At 30.8% G+C, this 19,001-nt stretch overlaps 1 protein-coding gene across 1 annotated transcript in view; it reads right to left on the reverse strand.

Annotated features, from left to right (window-relative positions):
• Positions 1-739: 739 nt before the first annotated feature.
• The window catches only part of LOC127737933 (calpain-5-like), a 35,287-nt gene continuing 17,025 nt past the window's right edge, over positions 740-19,001 (reverse strand). The window contains exons 7-13 of the mRNA XM_052248894.1: positions 17,506-17,583; positions 17,031-17,211; positions 15,844-15,957; positions 11,247-11,449; positions 10,776-10,894; positions 10,066-10,202; positions 740-6,190 (exon numbers count right to left, since the gene is read on the reverse strand). Coding sequence (XP_052104854.1) covers positions 6,008-6,190; positions 10,066-10,202; positions 10,776-10,894; positions 11,247-11,449; positions 15,844-15,957; positions 17,031-17,211; positions 17,506-17,583 — 1,015 coding nt within the window. The 3' untranslated portion in view covers positions 740-6,007. The remainder of the gene's footprint in view (positions 6,191-10,065; positions 10,203-10,775; positions 10,895-11,246; positions 11,450-15,843; positions 15,958-17,030; positions 17,212-17,505; positions 17,584-19,001) is intronic.

Raw genomic sequence — 19,001 nt, forward strand, 5'->3', positions numbered from 1 at the left:
ACAGTTAAGTCTGCCTCATATCTTGACTTACATCTAGAAATTGACAATGAAGGTCAATTGAAAACAAAACTTTACAACAAAAGAGATGATTTCAGCTTCCCAATAGTGAACTTTCCATTTTTATGTAGTAACATTCCAGCAGAGCCTGCATATGGTGTATATATCTCCCAGCTGATATGATATTCCAGGGCTTGTATCTCCTATCATGATTTCCTTGATGGAGGGTTGCTGCTCACAAGGAAGCCATTAAACCAAGAGTTCCTAGTGGTGAAGTTGAAATAATCCATTCGTAAATTTTACTGATGCCATCACGTGTTGGTTGACTGTTATGGAATATCTGTTTCACAGATGACAACGGATATGTTTCAATTGTCGTAATTACAATCCTGTCCCCTTTTCCCCAAATGTGACCTTCTGAATTAGACTTATCACCGGGTTTGTACTAAAATGAGAAACATGATGGGTGCCACATGTGAAGCAGGATCTGCTTACCCTTCCGAAGCACCTGAGATCATCCCGAGTTTTTAGTGGGGTTCGTGTTTCTCAGTCTTTAGTTTTCTATGTTGTGTTTTGTGTACTGTTGTTTGTCTGTTGGTCTTTTTCTTTTTTAGCCATGGCATTGTCAGTTTTTTTTCGACTTATGAGTTTGAATGTTCCTTTGGTATCTTTCACGTCTCTTTTTCTATCTCAAGACAGGCCAATTGACTGGCATTTCAAGTTAAATATTCAAGATAAACGATTCTGTAATAATAAAAATATTTTATTGAATAAAAAGAGCAAATAAAACATAAGTAAATATTGTTCTACAGCTTTATATAATATAAAATGGTGTTATGTGAAGCAAATAGTTTTTATCAAATAATGCATAATAAATCAAGCAGTTGTTCATTAACAGGGTGAAAACATGCATAAATATATCATGGTGTCGGTGATGATAAATAAACAACCAACGGTTACACACATCGAAAAATAGTTTTTTTTTTTTTCATCACAATTTAACTAACAATCATACAACCATTTTTGTTTATCTCAAATTCTGATTTCATCATTTTATTGTTTAAAAATGTGCGTTCACTCATATAACTTTATTTAAACAAAAAGATTTACACAAAAAAATATATTTCACAAATTGTAACAAATCATATAAAAATATAATCTGCTGTACATTTCAAAATTGCAAAAACTACCAACCTTGATTAAAAATTCCATTCTACAACTAACACTAGCAGTTTTGAATCAGTTTAAAGAAGAAAAACCCACAGCATGGAAGAATTGTATTTGTTAAGTAATGTAACATTATAACGTACATTGTAATTTGCTGATATTAAGTTTGTTTATTCTAAGATCTACTTGTTTATAAAGATATGTTCTAATACTGCTTACATGCTCTTTTTAAACATTTACCTGTAGTCTTGTCCTTACCATTACCTATTAAACTTGTCAAGTTCTTCTAGTTGTTCACAATTTTATGCAAAGTTTAAGTTATTACATATCCTTTGTTTTTCTATTAAAGAAAATTTCTTCACTTTATTCTATTTGTTTCATTGATTCTCAAAAAGTAATAAATGCTAATAACAAAAACAGATCATAAATTCCAAACAATACAAAAATCATCAGATGATTCGTAAAAAAATCAAAATATAATAAAAGCATTATCATATACAGCAGTATATACATTAAATAAAAGCTGCCTATGATCAATATAAAACTAACACCCCTCTCTCTATACACTATCTATAATCCCTAAGCTTAATATAGATATGTAATTACCAAAGTTGTGAAAAATGTAATGTGCAAAAAAATGTATAAAAAACAGATCAAACATACTCCAAATATTGAAAAAATATAAAGAAAGCTGAAAAAAATTAATTCTGCCAATAATCTAAACCTTTCCATGTTAATTCGAACTGAAGGCCATTGATCTAATTAATCTTTAATCGTAAATCTGTTGATTTGTAAATGCTTTATTTTTTAGGCCAAAAAAAGTTTGAAGCACACCACACCTCCTCCTTTCATAGAAAAACAATAATTAGAACTACATACAAAGAGAAGTAATAATTTATATTTCAAAAAGTCTACATGAGCAAGCGAGAATATTGCACACAGCCAATGGCCATTTTGCACACAATAATGAAATTATGCAAGATATGTGAAATCCTTTATTCAAAATAATGCCCTTAACTTGACACAACACTACATTTTTACAGATTTATATTCCCAAAAGAATGTAGATTTTGTAGAACTGTGTAAATGCTTTATATTAACATGTACATTAGTACAATACCTCTATGACAGTACAAAGCAGTGCATGTAATATTTCACAATTCATTTCAGGAAGCAAACATCAGAGAAATTAATAGAATTTAATATACCATTCTTGATTATCGAAGAATATTTAGTTTTTTATAAATCAGGGATTATTTTGCTTTGAAATTAATTTAACTGAAAATCATTAAAATTAACATGAAAACACCTCTTACCCCATACATAAGTATCATTTTCTAACAGCTCTCACCCATTCCAGCAACTCTTGAAAAAAAATTCAAGAAGGTAAATAATGGAAATTAGTTAAATAACTGATAAAAATCATACCTGTTTAAATGTTCTGCAGAAATAAGAGTTTTCAATCTATGTTACAAGCAGATGTCCCAAATTGCATTGGAAGGCAATACTACAAATGTAGCATTGTTGTTGGTTCAACTATGGACAAAGGAAGATAACTCCAATTTTAAATTTTACTTTAGCTTTTTAGAACAGATACTAGATTTATGCACAAGTAATGTAATTTTCTTGACAAGTATCGTTATACCCATACACATCATTTTGTAAATTGAATATCTGAGTATATATTATATTGATAAATTTCTTGAATTGTTTGTGGATATGATGAAGAGAATGTTGTGATCAATGCACTATGTTTTGTTTATCTTAAAACTAGTGATAAAAGTCTGGAAAATTGACTACTATCAAGCCAACCACATAAGGGTTTTGATTGCATGAATGCAATCTTAACCCAAAAAACCCAAATAATCTGGGCATTAGAATAATAATACCTTTACTATAATAGAAAAATATAAAAGCGATTACATTCACCACTTCTTCTAACATTAAGTATGATACAAAATGTACAACTAAAATGACAACAGGATAACATAAACTACAATTAAAACAAATTTACATACAGATAAAAGAAGGTTTCATATGATATTTGTTGGAAACAGTATTCAGATTTCCTCAAATAATCGAATTAAACAACACTATTTTATTACATTTTTAAATATAAACACAAGGTACATAATAAACATGCAATAAGATTTAAAATACTTAAGATTAAAAAATATGAAAGTGTGAATGTCTACAAAGATTTATCCAACCTTTAAACAAGATACTGTTACTATAGCTCACTAATGTGTCCCCTCTATAAGTATTGGCTAGCAGGAAATTACTGAGCGATAGATGTTCAAGGGCGGATCCAGCCATTTTTAAAGGGGGGGGTTCCAACCATATGTCCCCATTCAAAAGCATTGATCGTCAAAAAAGGGGGGTTCCCTGGAGACACCACTGATGTTAAATTACATTATACAGTATAGCATGCAAACATGAAGCTTGATTCCCATTTCAGTAAGATATGATTTGTAGTTAGAAAGAAAAATGTGAAGAAAATCACATACATGCCCATTATGTGTAAGAATATATAAAGCAGACCTGGGGTAATTAAAATGTTTTTCACATGTTTACATAATAAACAGCTGCGCCATGAGCACATGATACGCCTGTCGTCTTGTGTGTGAATTTTTATGCAATAAGCATAAATAGTTTCTGACATGCGAAAACCCCCTTCTTTTTTTTACAAAAAACTCAATATCTCTAAAATAAAATTTTCAATTAAAACCAAAAAGTATACAGATCTTTAGATTAATATAACTAAGAAGTGTGTAAAATTTTAAGCAATAATCATAAATCGTTTTTGAGATACAGCGCGACATGTGAAAACCCCCCTTTTAAAAAAAAATCAATATCTCAAAAATAAAATTTTGAATCAAAACCAAAAAGTATACAGATCTTAAGGTTAATATAACTAAGAAGTGTGTAAAGTTTTAAGCAATAATCATAAATCGTTTTTGAGATACGGCGCGTCATGTGAAAAACCCCTCCCCCTTTTTTAACAAAATACTCAATATCTCTAAAATGAAATTTCGAATCATCACCAAAAAGTATACAGATCTTAAGATTAATATAAATAAGAAGTGTGTAAAGTTTTAAGCAATAATCATAAATTGTTTTTGAGATACGGCGCGACATGTGAAAAAAAGCACACACCTGTTTTAGTTACTAAGTCCCGTAACTCAAAAAGTTTTAATCTTATTTTCACCAAAAAGTATACAGATCGTTTGACCATCATAAGAAACAACTATTTTAAGTTTCATGAAATTTGGATAAGTCATTCTCAAGTTACGGTGCGACATGTTTACGCCGGACAGACACCTGACATTTGTATACCATAATACGTCCCGTCAAAAATTGACGGGCGTATAAAAAATCTAAAAATTTAAAACAATACCAATTTATTTTACATACAATTTGTAAATATGTTGTTCTAACAATTGACAATAATCTCAGGTTATACCTTTAACTTAGCTAATTATGAAGTACAATGATGTCCCTTGATTAAAATGCCAAAGGCAATTTTTATTTTAAACCATCATACTTATTTATGTTAAAATCTCTTCATATGAATTTTATTTAAACATCTTCTATAGAAGTTTAAATACAGCAGTCTGAACATGCAAGAATGGAGTCCAATATATATACTTGACAATTTTGACTTGCCAAAGGACAAGTCTGGAGAATGCTACTATTACTTCTTCTGTAATAAATGGAAGCTGAAAAGTTACTTCAAATTTCACCTGAGGTACATAAGAAAACCTTTAAAATCTTAATTAACATTTTTTAGTATAAACTTGAAATTTTAAGAAAAAATTTTTGAAAAATAAAAAAATATATTTATCTGGATCTATATAAATCCTTATAAATTTTTTCCCCATAAAAATAAGAAATGCAATCAAATAATTAGCATTGAAAAAATAATGGTGATTAAATGTAACAATGACGTTAGAAATTTGAAAACTTAAAACAAATCTTGTACAAATGTTTTCACTGTTAAAAAGTGCATGTATATATAAAAGTTTCATAATGTTCTAGCCTGTTGTCTTTTTTATGAATTTATTCTAAATGATATAGCTCTTACATGTCTTTGGACAAAAGTAACTGAAATGTATTTAATTACATTGGCAATGTAATTAATTACATTTGAAAATCAATGTAATTGTGCTGTAATTAATTACATTTAAAAATCAATGTAATTGAAATGTAATTAATTACTTTGGCATGTAACTGACCCCAGGTCTGATATAAAGTATACAGTAACAGGAAGTTCATGAGCAAAAAGCATTACACAGTACAGCATGCTCATATGAACCTTTCTATTAAATTTTAGGAAGCTCAGACTTGTAGTTCCTGAGAAAAATGTGACTGAATTTTCACAGGACGGATGGTCAGACACAGAAGTAGGACAGAGCAGGGTTTTAATGAAAGATGTTGAAATATCATGCCTAAGTTACAGTTTTCTTCTAGCAATGTTAACACTTTCAGCAATCAATTAAGTTACATATACAGCTATTTAATAGATTAATCTAAACTTAAAATGAAAGAAAAAAAAAACCTTATAAAATATTTGTTTTTAGAAATGTTTACATGATCAACAATCTTATAGTACTGTACATTCAATCAATTCTTAGCTGCTACATACAAAATTACAGTGATATATAATTCAAAGATAAGGTGTTGGATAGTGTAATTCAAATACTTCAGTTTTGATTGGGTTTTAAAAGAGGTAAAAGAAACCCATTCTGGATTTTGTCAAAAAAACTAACAAAAAACTTGCATTGACAAGACTTTACAAAAGCACCTGTAGACATGCAGATCTTAAATATCACACTCTGTAGACTTAGATAGCTGAGAAATTCCTGCTCTGTGTGATCATTACTGTTAGTTTTCCAGGCCTTTGTTGATCTCCTTGTTTTCCTTGACCAACCAAATCAACTGATACAATACTGTCCTTCATGTCATCAGTACTCATAAACACATGCTTTCCCATGTATGTGTCTTTCAGAATATTGTGATTCCAAATCTGAAAACAGTAAAAATAGAACTAATCAACACTTACCTAAACCTTTCTTATGTATCTTTCACTGTTTGAATACCTAGATATAAGTATATTTCATTCAGTCTTACTCATGATCACCAGAAGCCAGTTTTTTATTTACACCAACAATACTAAAAATTTGTAAGGGTTCCGCGGAACCCAGTGTCTCGCCTACTTTTGCTGTTTATCGCAGGCTCAACAAAAATGAAGAAAAAAATCAATAAAAATATTCCTTTAGATACTATCTTTCGATTGTAAGAAGCTTCTGTCAAAGTTTGGTATAAATCCAGGATAGTTTATGAATCTAATAAATGTTTTAAAAACTTTAACTGCAGACTGTATTTAATGTTAACTGGAAGAAAAACTAAGTCCATTTATAAGTAAAATACGGACAAACGGGTACAAATTTTAACAAAATTTCCTTCTAGATCATGTAGATACTAGCTTTTGATCATAAACAAGCTTCTGTCCAAATTTGGTACAAATCCAGGATAGTTTAAGAAAGTTATTCAAATTTTAAAAACTTTAACCACAGAGTGAATGTATTGTTTCCTGGCAGAAAAACTAAGTCCATTTATAAGTAAAATACGGAAAAAATGAAATTTTTTTTTTAATAAATTTACTTCTGGATACTATCTTATGATCATAAACAAGCTTCTGTCCAAGTTTGGTACAAATCCAGGATATTTTAAGAAAGTTATTAAAATTTTAAAAACCTTAACCACAGAGTGAATGTATTGTTTCCTGGCAGAAAAACTAAGTCCATTTATAAGTAAAATACGGAAAAAATGAAATTTTTTTTTTAACAAATTTACTTCTGGATACTATCTTATGATCATAAACAAGCTTCTGTCCAAGTTTGGTACAAATCCAGGATATTTTAAGAAAGTTATTAAAATTTTAAAAACTTTAACCACAGAGTGAATGTATTGTTTCCTGGCAGAAAAACTAAGTCCATTTATAAGTAAAATACGGAAAAATAAAAAAAAAATTTTTTAACAAATTTACTTCTGGATACTATCTTATGATCATAAACAAGCTTCTGTCCAAGTTTGGTACAAATCCAGGATAGTTTGAGAAAGTTATTAAAATTTTAAAAACTTTAACCACAGAGTGAATGTAATGTTTCCTGGCAGAAAAACTAAGTCCATTTATAAGTAAAATACGGAAAAATAAAAAAAAAATTTTTTAACAAATTTACTTCTGGATACTATCTTATGATCATAAACAAGCTTCTGTCCAAGTTTGGTAGAAATCCAGGATAGTTTAAGAAAGTTATTAAAATTTCAAAAACTTTAACCACAGAGTGAATATTTGTGGATGCCGCCGACGACGACGCCGACAGAATGTAGGATCGCTATGTCTCGCTTTTTCGACTAAAATCGAAGGCTCGACAAAAATGAACATCTCACATTCATAAAAAAGATGTGTTTTTAAGGTAGCTGAGGTGTCTAAATTTTCCACAATAGATTTTTCTTAAATTTCTGTACAAGACTTCTGGTCCAATGTACTTTTAAATTTCAATGTAAAAACTTGGGGTCAAGGTCTTGTTATTAATGAAATCACAGTTATTTTACATGGGTAATATAGGGAAACTTAATCTTTCTTTATTCAGGAAACATTTTAAAAAACAATTGAATTGGTTAAAATTCAATGAGATAATTGTTTTTCATAAATAATTACAAAATACCAAATAAAATGCTCGGCTGTGCACAGCTTGATATGACTGCAGAGGTCAAACCCTGAACAGTTGGGGTAAGTATGGACACAACATTCAAGCTTGATACAGCTCTGAATTTGGATTGTGAATAAAAATATGACAGCATAGGTTTCTGACACAGAATGAATCTGGTCAAAGAACTGGAAAATTTGAAATTGGACTTTTACCTATTATGGTCCAATATCCAAAATCTAAATACAAGGTTAGCTTCAGCATATCCAATTACACCAAGAATTTAATTAATTTGTTCAAGAATGGACAATATTATCTAAGTTTTCTAAAGGGGTTGGCTTCATCAAAAAAAATTATAAATGTAGCATCCTGAAAAGTAATTTATACAGAACAACAAACAAACTTATCACAAAGTTCTTCAAAAATTTACCAAAAAAAAATGGAAAAAACAATTTCCAAAAAAATCTATAAAACTTACCTGTAATTATTTTTCAAAATATCTAATAATGAACAGTTAATTTCAAACTACATTTTCTATTTATTGTGCAATACATCTCTGAATTTGGATTGTGATTAAATATTTAACATAGCATAGTTTCTAACACAGAAGGAATGTGGTCTAAGAACTTAAAAAATTGAAATTAGACATATACCTTTTATGGTCCAATATACAAAATCTAAATACATGGCTAGAATCAGCATATCACAGAACTCCAAGAATTTCAATTTTGGACCCTTTGAACCTCAATGTGGACCAATTTGATAATGGGGCCCAAAATCCAAAATCTAAATACAATGTTAGATTCAGCATATCAAAGAACCCCAAGAATTCACACATTTTTAAAAAAAAATCAAATAAAGTTTAATTTTGGACCCTTTGGACCTGAATGTGGACCAATTCAAAAATGGGACTCAAAATCCAGAAAATACACAGTTAAATTCAGCATATTATAGAAGCCCAAGTATTCAAGACTTTGAATAAAACTACATTGAAATTGGCCAAGAAATAAGCAATTTATACAAAGTCTTTGAACAATATTATTTTTGGCCCCTTTTTCCTAAATATTTAGGGCCATAAACCCCAAAATCAATCCCAACCTTCCTTTTGTGGTATGGAGCCTTGTGCTACAAATTCATAGAGATCCATACACTTATACTCAAGTAATTGTCTGGAAACCAAACGTCTTCGGACGACAATGAAGATGACGACGTCATAACATTATACAAAAAATAAGAGGAATCGACGAATCTGCACCTCTAGAATTAAGAATTAAGGAACAGCTCCTATTGCAATTATATGATCAGTATTGTACAGGGATAATATCAAGAGCCCATTACGTATGTTCACTGGGATATAAATTCCAGGCTAAACAGACTTGTCTTCAAACGTTTAAATCTGCCAAATTCTGTATATGCCCTTCCCAAGTCAGGAGCCTGCAGTTCAGTGGTTGTCATTGGTTCGTGTCTGTCACATTTGTTTTTCATAAATTGTTTTTTTAGAAACTAGGCCGTTAGTTTTCTCAATTGAATTGTTTCAAATTTTCATGACGGGGCCTTTTATATCTGACAATTCAGTATGGGTTTTTCTCATCTTTGAAGGCCGTACTGATGCCTACAATTGCTTACATCCACTTCATTTGAACTTTGGTGGATAGTTATCTCATTGGCAATCATACCACATCACCTTATTTTTATTTTGTACCTTTTCAGACATTAGTGCTATATTTACAAAGTAATTGACTAACTACTTTTATTTTTTTCTGTCTTGATACTTTATTAATTTATTATTCTACTATGAATTAATTTCTGTCGCTAAAATGAGCATTGGTAATTTCACTTTTTGTTAAAATGTGTTAAAAATCTTGCGCTAAATTGGGTTATACTTTAGTGCTCAAATGTCTGATATTTTATCGCTAAAATGTCTTCAGCTGTATCAATGATCCATGAAAATGAGGTCAAGGTCAGTCCAACCCAGCCAGACAAACATGTATGACTTACAATCATTCCATGCACCAAATATACATAATTTTTATCCTATTGCTTATAGTATCTGAGAAACACACCAAACCAAGACAACTAAACTTTGACCAATGAACCATGGAAATTACATTAAGGTCTGATGAACTCTGTTATACAGACAAGTATCTGATGTGTGTAGACCTATTTAAAGTTGTGTGTGTGTAATTACCTGTATTTTCAATGGTTTATTTGGTTTCGTCCTGAAGAAGACAGCAGACTGATTCCATTCTGGTGCTGTAGTATCAGATGCAGTTTTTGTCCTGACTTTCTCTCCTTCACAACTTATTATACAGTATGGATCAGCTCCTACAACATATTCCAATATAAGTTTTACATGTTAAAGACAATTTCTATGATCAACACATTGTCAGTGTCGAAGGCCATACATCATCTTTAACACCACCATTAAATACATATCAGTACCATTTTTCCAATCCTACTCAAATACATCTCATAATTTCTAACATAAACAAAATGAGAAGAAATTAAATGTACAAAATGTCTTCACCGCAAATTTACGAAATCATTAATTCATCTTATTTGTGAAACAACTATTTTTTTCTGCAGTTTTACATCAAATTTATTCAATAAAACTCCAAACATCAACTCAAATAAGTACATTCTAAAGTTGTATATATTAAAAGTTTTCTGCACATTATCCTTGACCAATCATGTATTCTTACAGAGGAAAAAACCAAATTCTGAAACCTCACTTACTAGAGCTAACTCCTTTGTTCAGGAAAATAAGGTAAGGATCAGATGATAATGTCCCAGGCACTAATCAGTTTATAGTTTCTTAAAAAATATGAATAATAAGTATGTCTTTTAATCAAAAGCATGCATTAAATTCATAACCTAAAATATAATTTCTGCAGTTACCAGTTCTCTCTTGTCTTTCCAATCCTTCAGCTCTTATGACCTTCACTTTTGTTACCATCTGAGGAGTGGAAGCACAACAGTTTAGAAAACTCTTCTGTGGTTTGTCATGAAGAAGTGACCTGAAATTAATTTTTTTCACAATTAAAATTTAAATGAAATCTGTACAGATATGATGCACTTAAATTAGCAAACAACAAAAATTCAACAATCATCAAATCTGTCTTGTTCATTGGACCGTGATGATATCTTCTCAGATCAATTTTAAATTCTGTGCTGCATACATATACTATGTCATACTTTGAAAAAAAACAGTCCTTAATTTTGGCATGATTTTCTTAGCTTAGAATTTCATTTATAGGCTACTTCTTAATTTATTTCACACTCACAATTTATGGCAATTATTGCAAATTCTACAAGACTATCATTCAAATTTGATCAATGCAAAAAATAATATTTCTATAAAATGCTTACTTAAAATCATTAGCATTAGCTGAATAGATACGAAACAAAAATGATTCCTCCAAGCCTTGGTCAAATGTACAGGTCACAGCTACATATCTGCCTTGCTTTAGATTATGTTTTAGAAAGATTGAGCGCTGATTTTTAAATACTGTAGATGTTACAATGGTGTGCTGAGTCAAATCATGAATTCTGTAACGACGATTTTCTTCAACCTGCCAAAAAAATTCAATATATTCCATAACAATGTTTGATTAAATAATTTATCTGAATCACAGTTTCCATTCTTTTAATTAAACAACATGAGGCTGTCAGAGAGACAGCAAACCGGAATTTCCTGAAGAGGTCAAACCCTGAACAGTTGAGCAAGTATGGACACAACATTTAAGCTTAAAACAGCTCTGAATTTGGATTGTGATTGAATATTTGATACAGCATGGTTTGTGATACAAAATAAATGTGGTCAAAGAACTGAAAAATTTGAAATTGAACATTTACCTATTATGGTCCAATATCCAAAATCTAAGTACATTGCTAGAATCAGCATATCAAAGAACCCCAAGAATTCAATTTTTGATGAAATACTTCTTAGTTAAACCATTTCTGTTCAAATGGAAATAACTCAAACTTTATTTCCATGAACCAATAATGTAAATCTAAAATTAAATATGAATTAACCATAGACTCTAAAATTAGATATGATGTAAAGAGATATGATGTTATATTTATTTTTAAATTATAATCAAATATAATTAATAGTTTTCTAATAAATCTGTCACTCCAATTATAATTGGGTGATTGCATTGACAATAAACCAGATGTGTGTTATCTTATCACTTAGTGTAATCAAATTTTATATATATAGTTGATAGTTCCCAATATTTTTTCTTTCATTTGTAATATACTAATATATATCTGCAACTTATCTTATCTTAATTTTAACTTTTTAACTTATAAATAATAGATTATTATCTAATGAATTTTCAAATCTGGAAACCCAAACAGGATCAAGTAAAAATTAAAATTAACAGACACAACAAAACAATTATATACATATGTCACTCAGAAAATTAGTTTTTACAGAATAACAAACACACCATAAAATTCTTCAAACAATTTACCAAAGAACAGAAAAATTAATAATGAAAATCATACTTGCAAATCTGAAGGGTTATTTCCCTTTGAACAAAACTATGGTTTAACATAGTTCTCTAACATTACATATCTAATTATTAGTAATGTAATTAACTTCAAAATGTCTATCTCTTAAAAACCTATAAAACTTATCTGTAATTATCTTCAAAGTGTCTAATAATGAACAGTAAATTTCAAACTTCATTTATACAGTCCTACTAGTAAATTTCAAACTTTATATATACAGTCCTACAGATCTTATCAGGAAACCGAAAATTTTCAAATAAATCTGTCACTCCAATTATTATCATATGCTAAGATATTTCCCAAATCTAATTCATAATGAAAATCATACTTGCAAATCTGAAGGGTTATTTCCCTTTGAACAGATCTATGGTTTAACATAGTACTCTAACATTACATATATAATAATTAGTAATGTAATTAACTTCAAAATGTCTAATAATATAGCTTATAATCATCACCACTTAGGAAATAGAAAGTTTTCAAATAAATCTGTCACTCCAATTATAATTGTGAGATAAGACATTTACCATATGCTTATGATTACAAGAGAAAAATAAAAATTAAAACCTCAAAAAGGAGAAATACTACAATCGTGAAAATTGAACTTGACCTTCATTTAGTCAGGAGAAACAACATATCTAAATTTGAAAAAAAAATCATCACAGCGTTTTCATGTTATTGAAGAGACACTGTTTGGCAGCCACCCACCCGTCTGCCTGCCCGTCTGCCCTTGATTATATGCATGTGATGGTTAAAATAAAAGAATTGTTCAAAAAGTTATCCTCCTCTAATAAGCCTGTTCAACATACACATTATGATTATGTGGTAATCGTATACTGTTTGAATATCATCAGTATCGTCCTATTAATATTATAGTTTCATCGATACTTTTAATTTACATCTCTTTAAACATTGTTTGCAACATTTTGTAATACAAGGTTACATTTCATATTATGTACCAGTATGTTCTTAGGTACAGTTTTATACTTAATGAGAGAGCAATTCAACATCGACATGTAAACATAAACTAGAGGCTCTCAAGAGCCTGTGTCGCTCACCTGTATTTACTGATGCTTTGGAAATCATGTAAAATAAGGTTAAAATCATAATTAATAATATTAAATAATAGATATTATAATGATATCTAAGATAATAACAAAAAACTGCAAAATTTTTGTAAAATTACTAACTCAGGGGCAGCAACCCAACAACGGGTTGTCGGATTCATCTGAAAATTTCAGGGCAGATAAATCTAAATCTGATGAACATTTTTGCCACCTGTCAGATTTGCTCTAAATGCTTTAGTTTCAGAGATATAAACCAAAAACTGCATTTTACCCCTATCTTCTATTTTTAACCAAGTTGGCCATGATGGTTGGAAGGCGGGGTCATCGGACAAATTTTTTAAACTAGATACCCTAATAATGATTATGGCCACGGATGGTTAAATTTGTCTCAGTAGTTTCAGAGAAGAAGATTTTTGTAAAAGATTACAAAAATTTACAAAAAATTATTAAAAATTGACTATTAAGGGAAATAACTCCTAAAGGGGTCGACTGACAATTTTGGTCATGACAACTTATTTGTAGATCTTACTTTGCTGAACATTATTGCTGTTTACAGTTTATCTCTATCTATAATAATATTCAAGATAATAACCAAAAACTGCAAAATTTCCTTAAAATTACCAATTCAGGGGCAGCAACCAAACAACAGGTTGTCAGATTTGTCTGAAAATTTCAGGGCAGATAGATCTTGACCTGATAATCAGTTTTACCCAATGTCAGATTTACTCTAAATGCTTTGGTTTCAGAGATATAAGCCAAAATCTACATTTTACCCCTATGTTCTATTTTTAGCCATGGCAGCCATCTTGGTTGGTTGGCGGGGTCATCGGACACATTTTTCAAACTAGATACCCTAATGATGATTGTGGCCAAGTTTGGTTAAATTTGGCCCTGTGGTTTCAGAGGAGAAGATTTTTGTAAAAAGCTAACGACAACGGACGACGGACGCCAAGTGATGAGAAAAGCTCACTTGTCTCACTTATCTGTAGTGATGAGAAAAGCTCACTTGGCCCTTTGGGCCAGGTGAGCTAAAAATATAGAAAAATACAATTAAGGTAATCCATCAAACTTGAGCATTACCACCAACCCACTTCAGCATAGCTATCAACAAGAAAGCATCACAATGCCACCATTGACTTCAGCCTGATCAAAAATGCACTTCAGCGACTTACCATCACACTTCAACATGACTATTGCATTTTGGAGCACCTTCACGGTTAATCCATAATGATATAATGGTGTATTAATATACGCAAATAAATTGCTTCGCTGAGTGCAGCTGGATACAACCGCAGATGTCCAACCCTGAAAAGTTGGGGCCAAAATGGACACAATATACACGCTTGATACAGGTCTGAATTTGGATTGTAATTAAATTTTTGACACATAATTGATTTCTGACACAGAATAACTGTAGTCAAAGAACTTCAAATTGGTTATATGATTTGAATTTATATTCAATTTTTTTGCTTTTGTGCAATACACTATGCGAAATTGACTCCCCCCCCAAAAAAAAAAAAATTACCGTTTTTTTGCGTTTGTGCAATACACTATGCTGTTGAATATCAACCCCCCCAAAAAAATATTTGAAGAAATTTTCTTTTAATTTCTGAAATCTGAAATGAGAAAAATTGTCCCTCTCCAATTTTTTTCACCTCCCCCCTTTCCCTTATTTAAAAAAAATATTCTTTCCCTCAAATTATGGTCAGTATCTCAGACAATCATCATTTCTTAATACATAATTTACAAGCAATGTAAGGGAGGTAATCATACATTGTTATTTAAATTGATTTGGATTTTGATTTGGATAACCTCCCTTACACTGCTTTTAAATTGTCTCAATTGTCCTTTAACCAGAAAAATCCTTGTTTTCCCCCTTTTTTTGCCCCTAATTCCTAAATGGTTTGAGCCATAACCCCCAAAGTCAATCCTAACCATCCCTTTGTAGTATGGAAACTTGTGGTATAATTTCAGAGAGATTCATACACTTTAACACAAGTTATTGTCTGGAAACTACAAAAATGCTTATTTGGGCCCCTTTTTTGGCTCCTAATTCCTAAACAGTTGGGACCATAATCCCCAAAATCAATCCCAACCTTCCTTTAGTGGTTATACCCTTGTGTTAAAATTTTATTGATTTCTATTTACTTATACTAAAGTTATTATTCAGAAACCATCTGTCTATGGACGATGCTGACACTGATGACGACGACGACAACGACAACGTGATACCAATATACGACCAAAAAATTTTTAATTTTTGCGGTCGTATAAAAAATAAAAACAATCATTTCTGCTACCTCTATTAAATCTAAAATGAGTGAGTCTTCTATGGATGGCATGTGTTCTCTGCCACTAAATGATCTATATAAAATACTGACCTGTATAATAGTGAAGCCTACTGTCAAATTGTCACTTCCCTCTTTTCCTCTGATGGTTTTTTGTAGTAAGTGAAACATTACATCATCCTCTGCATCTTTGATATCGAACAAGAACTGTTAAAAATAAAGATATTTGTAAATCAAAATTAATTTCATGTCAACATGTCAAGTAACCTTCACGAATATATAGAAGTAAATGGGACTAAAAGTATTTATTAAATTGGCAATTTTCATAACTGTTTTTAATTCGGTAAAAAAAAGTCAAACACAGAACTGATTGATAAATTGTTGATTTTCTTAATGTCCAGAGGCAAACATTTCATGCATGTCAAAGACAATAACAAAGTGAACCAAAAATTAATGAAGGATGTTTAATTTTGTAAGTGGGTGAACTGGGATAAAAGACAGTAAATTTGTGCTGCTAAGAAAAAAAGACAGAATTTTGATAAGTGGAAGAACGTTTACGTACAAGTAAGCTATGAACCCCTTTTAGAGTTACTGCAAGGGTTCTTAATGTGCTATAGCATGGCACTATGTACAGCTAAAGGCTCAACGGCATGGGTCTTATTATTGGGTGACAGATTTCCAGGTTACCATATTTTTTCGTACCTCAATCACCTTTGCAATGTTGTTCTGTGGCATCAAAATTTTACATTTCTTTTTTTTTTACTTCTGTTTAGGTTCAATACACTTCACTGAAATCTATTTATTGAAGTAAAACAGAAATTCCTCATTACAAAAATGTAATGTCATTTAAAGATCTAACATACCAATATCAATAAATAAATTTATTTAAAACAAATTTCTGATGCTATTTTCTTTTAGACCTAAAACATTGATGTTATTATTACTTTTTAACTTGACACAATACATCTATTAGAATTTTTACAGAAAATCCAATCATAAAAAAATAAATATGTATGTCCATAAGACATAATCCCACACTCATACTATCATATTTCCATGTTCAGTGAACTGTGAAATCTGGGTCTGCCTGAATTGGCATATATTTTTAAAAGTTTAAATCATAATGAACATGTGAAATAAGTTTCCAGTTAATGTGACCACACCTGCAAAGTAAACTACCTGGACTGTTAACTTGATACTGAACAGACCTACACAGGCAGAGACCAAAATTATAAGGCCCCTCTACTGTTGTGTAATAAAGAGTTTCTCGTTGAACACACCTGAGGATTTTGAAGAAAGGTGTCTCTATTATTTGCACAACCACCTGCTCTGTCTGGTTTCTTCCATTCTCCATGAGCACTTCCTTCATGCCATGTTTTATTGATTGAGAACATTGATGTATTGACAACTCGGCACACTGCAGTGTGTACAAAGTTCTGACAATAATCATCAAATGACATCCTATAATATAGAAATTAATCATAATTTTGTTTGTGTTTTAAATAATAGTAACTAATAATCTAACAATATTATTTAACACACTGTTTAGTACGTAAATATTTAGGTAGCTTATGTGGTATAAGTAGAAAAAGATTTTTGTAGTTCCCTATAATAGTCTTAAGAAATTGTGAAACATCCAGCAGTTCACATATTTACATTTATCTTAATACTTCATGTTTTTTTAAAAGAAAGTTGATAAAAAAAAATATGATAATTCTAACAAACTTCATTCATGTGTCTTTATATAATACAAACCAAAATTCTCCATCTTCTTCAAATGTCAGACCAACTCTCTTTTTTTCTTCCTCTGGGATTTTATTCCATTCATCAGACCTACAATGTTGTTCTAATTTTAGATAAATACACATGCAATTCATTTCATTGATAGTGTATCACTGTAGCAAAATCACAACCATAGAAATCACTGAAACAACAAAACAAATATGCAAAAACAAACATCTTTATAAAGTATATATCTGTTATTGTAAAATATGCATTCAAAGCAGTTTTTCTTAACAAGAGTAATTGGTATTTTTCCCCGCCAAATCCAGATGGCAATGAATTTATGATTGTTTAATCCTAAAAAAGGGTATTTACCCTCACATTACACTAAATGCTCCTTTCAATTTTGCATTGTCCCAATATTTACCCTCACCTCAGACTAAATGCTTCTTTCAATTTAGACTGTCCTGATATTTACCCTTACCCAAGACTAAATGCTTCTTTCAATTTAGACTGTCCTGCTATATATCCTTACCCGAGGCTGAATGCTCCTTTCAATTTAGACTGTCCTGATATTTACCCTTACCCAAGACTGAATGCTCCTTTCAATTTATACTGTCCTGATATTTACCATTACCTAAGACTGAATGCTCCTTTCAATTTATACTGTCCTGATATTTATCCTTACCCAAGACTAAATGCTTCTTTCAATTTAGACTGTCCTGATATTTACCCTTACTTAAGACTGAATGCTCCTTTCAATTTAGACTGTCCTGATATTTACCCTTACCCAAGACCGAATGCTCCTTTCAATTTATACTGCCCTGATATTTACCATTACCTAAGACTGAATGCTCCTTTCAATTTAGACTGTCTTGATATTTACCATTACCTAAGACTGAATGCTCCTTTCAATTTATACTGTCCTGATATTTACACTTACCTAAGACTGAATGCTCCTTTCAATTTAGACTGTCCTGATATTTACCCTTACCTAAGACTGAATGCTTTCAATTTACATTGTCCCAATATTTACTCATAACCAGTGGCGGATCCAGAACTTTTCATAAGGGGGGGCCCGCTGACTGACCTAAGGGGGGGGCCCGCTCCAGTCATGCTTCAGTGATTCCCTATATAATCAACCAAATTTTTCCCACAAAAGGGGGGGGGGGCCTGGGCCCCCCATGTATCCGCCTATGATAACTTTAACTAAATAATCACTTAAATGTACACTGTCCCAATATTAACCCTCACATCGGACTAAATGCTCCTTTCAATTTACATAGTCCCAATATTTACACTTAAGACTAAATTCTCATTTAAATTTGTACTGTCCCAATATTGACCCTTACATAAAACTAAATGTCCCCTTCCATCTACATTGTCCCAATAGTAACCCTAACTTGTACACTAAATGCTCCTTTCAATTTACACTGTCCCAATAGTAACCCTAACCTGTACACTAAATGCTCCTTTCAATTTACATTGTCCCAATATTTACCCTGACATAACATTAAATGCTCCTTAAA

Source organism: Mytilus californianus, unplaced genomic scaffold (genome assembly GCF_021869535.1).
Source record: "Mytilus californianus isolate M0D057914Y unplaced genomic scaffold, xbMytCali1.0.p SCAF_4, whole genome shotgun sequence".
NCBI classification, from domain to species: Eukaryota; Metazoa; Mollusca; class Bivalvia; order Mytilida; family Mytilidae; genus Mytilus; species Mytilus californianus.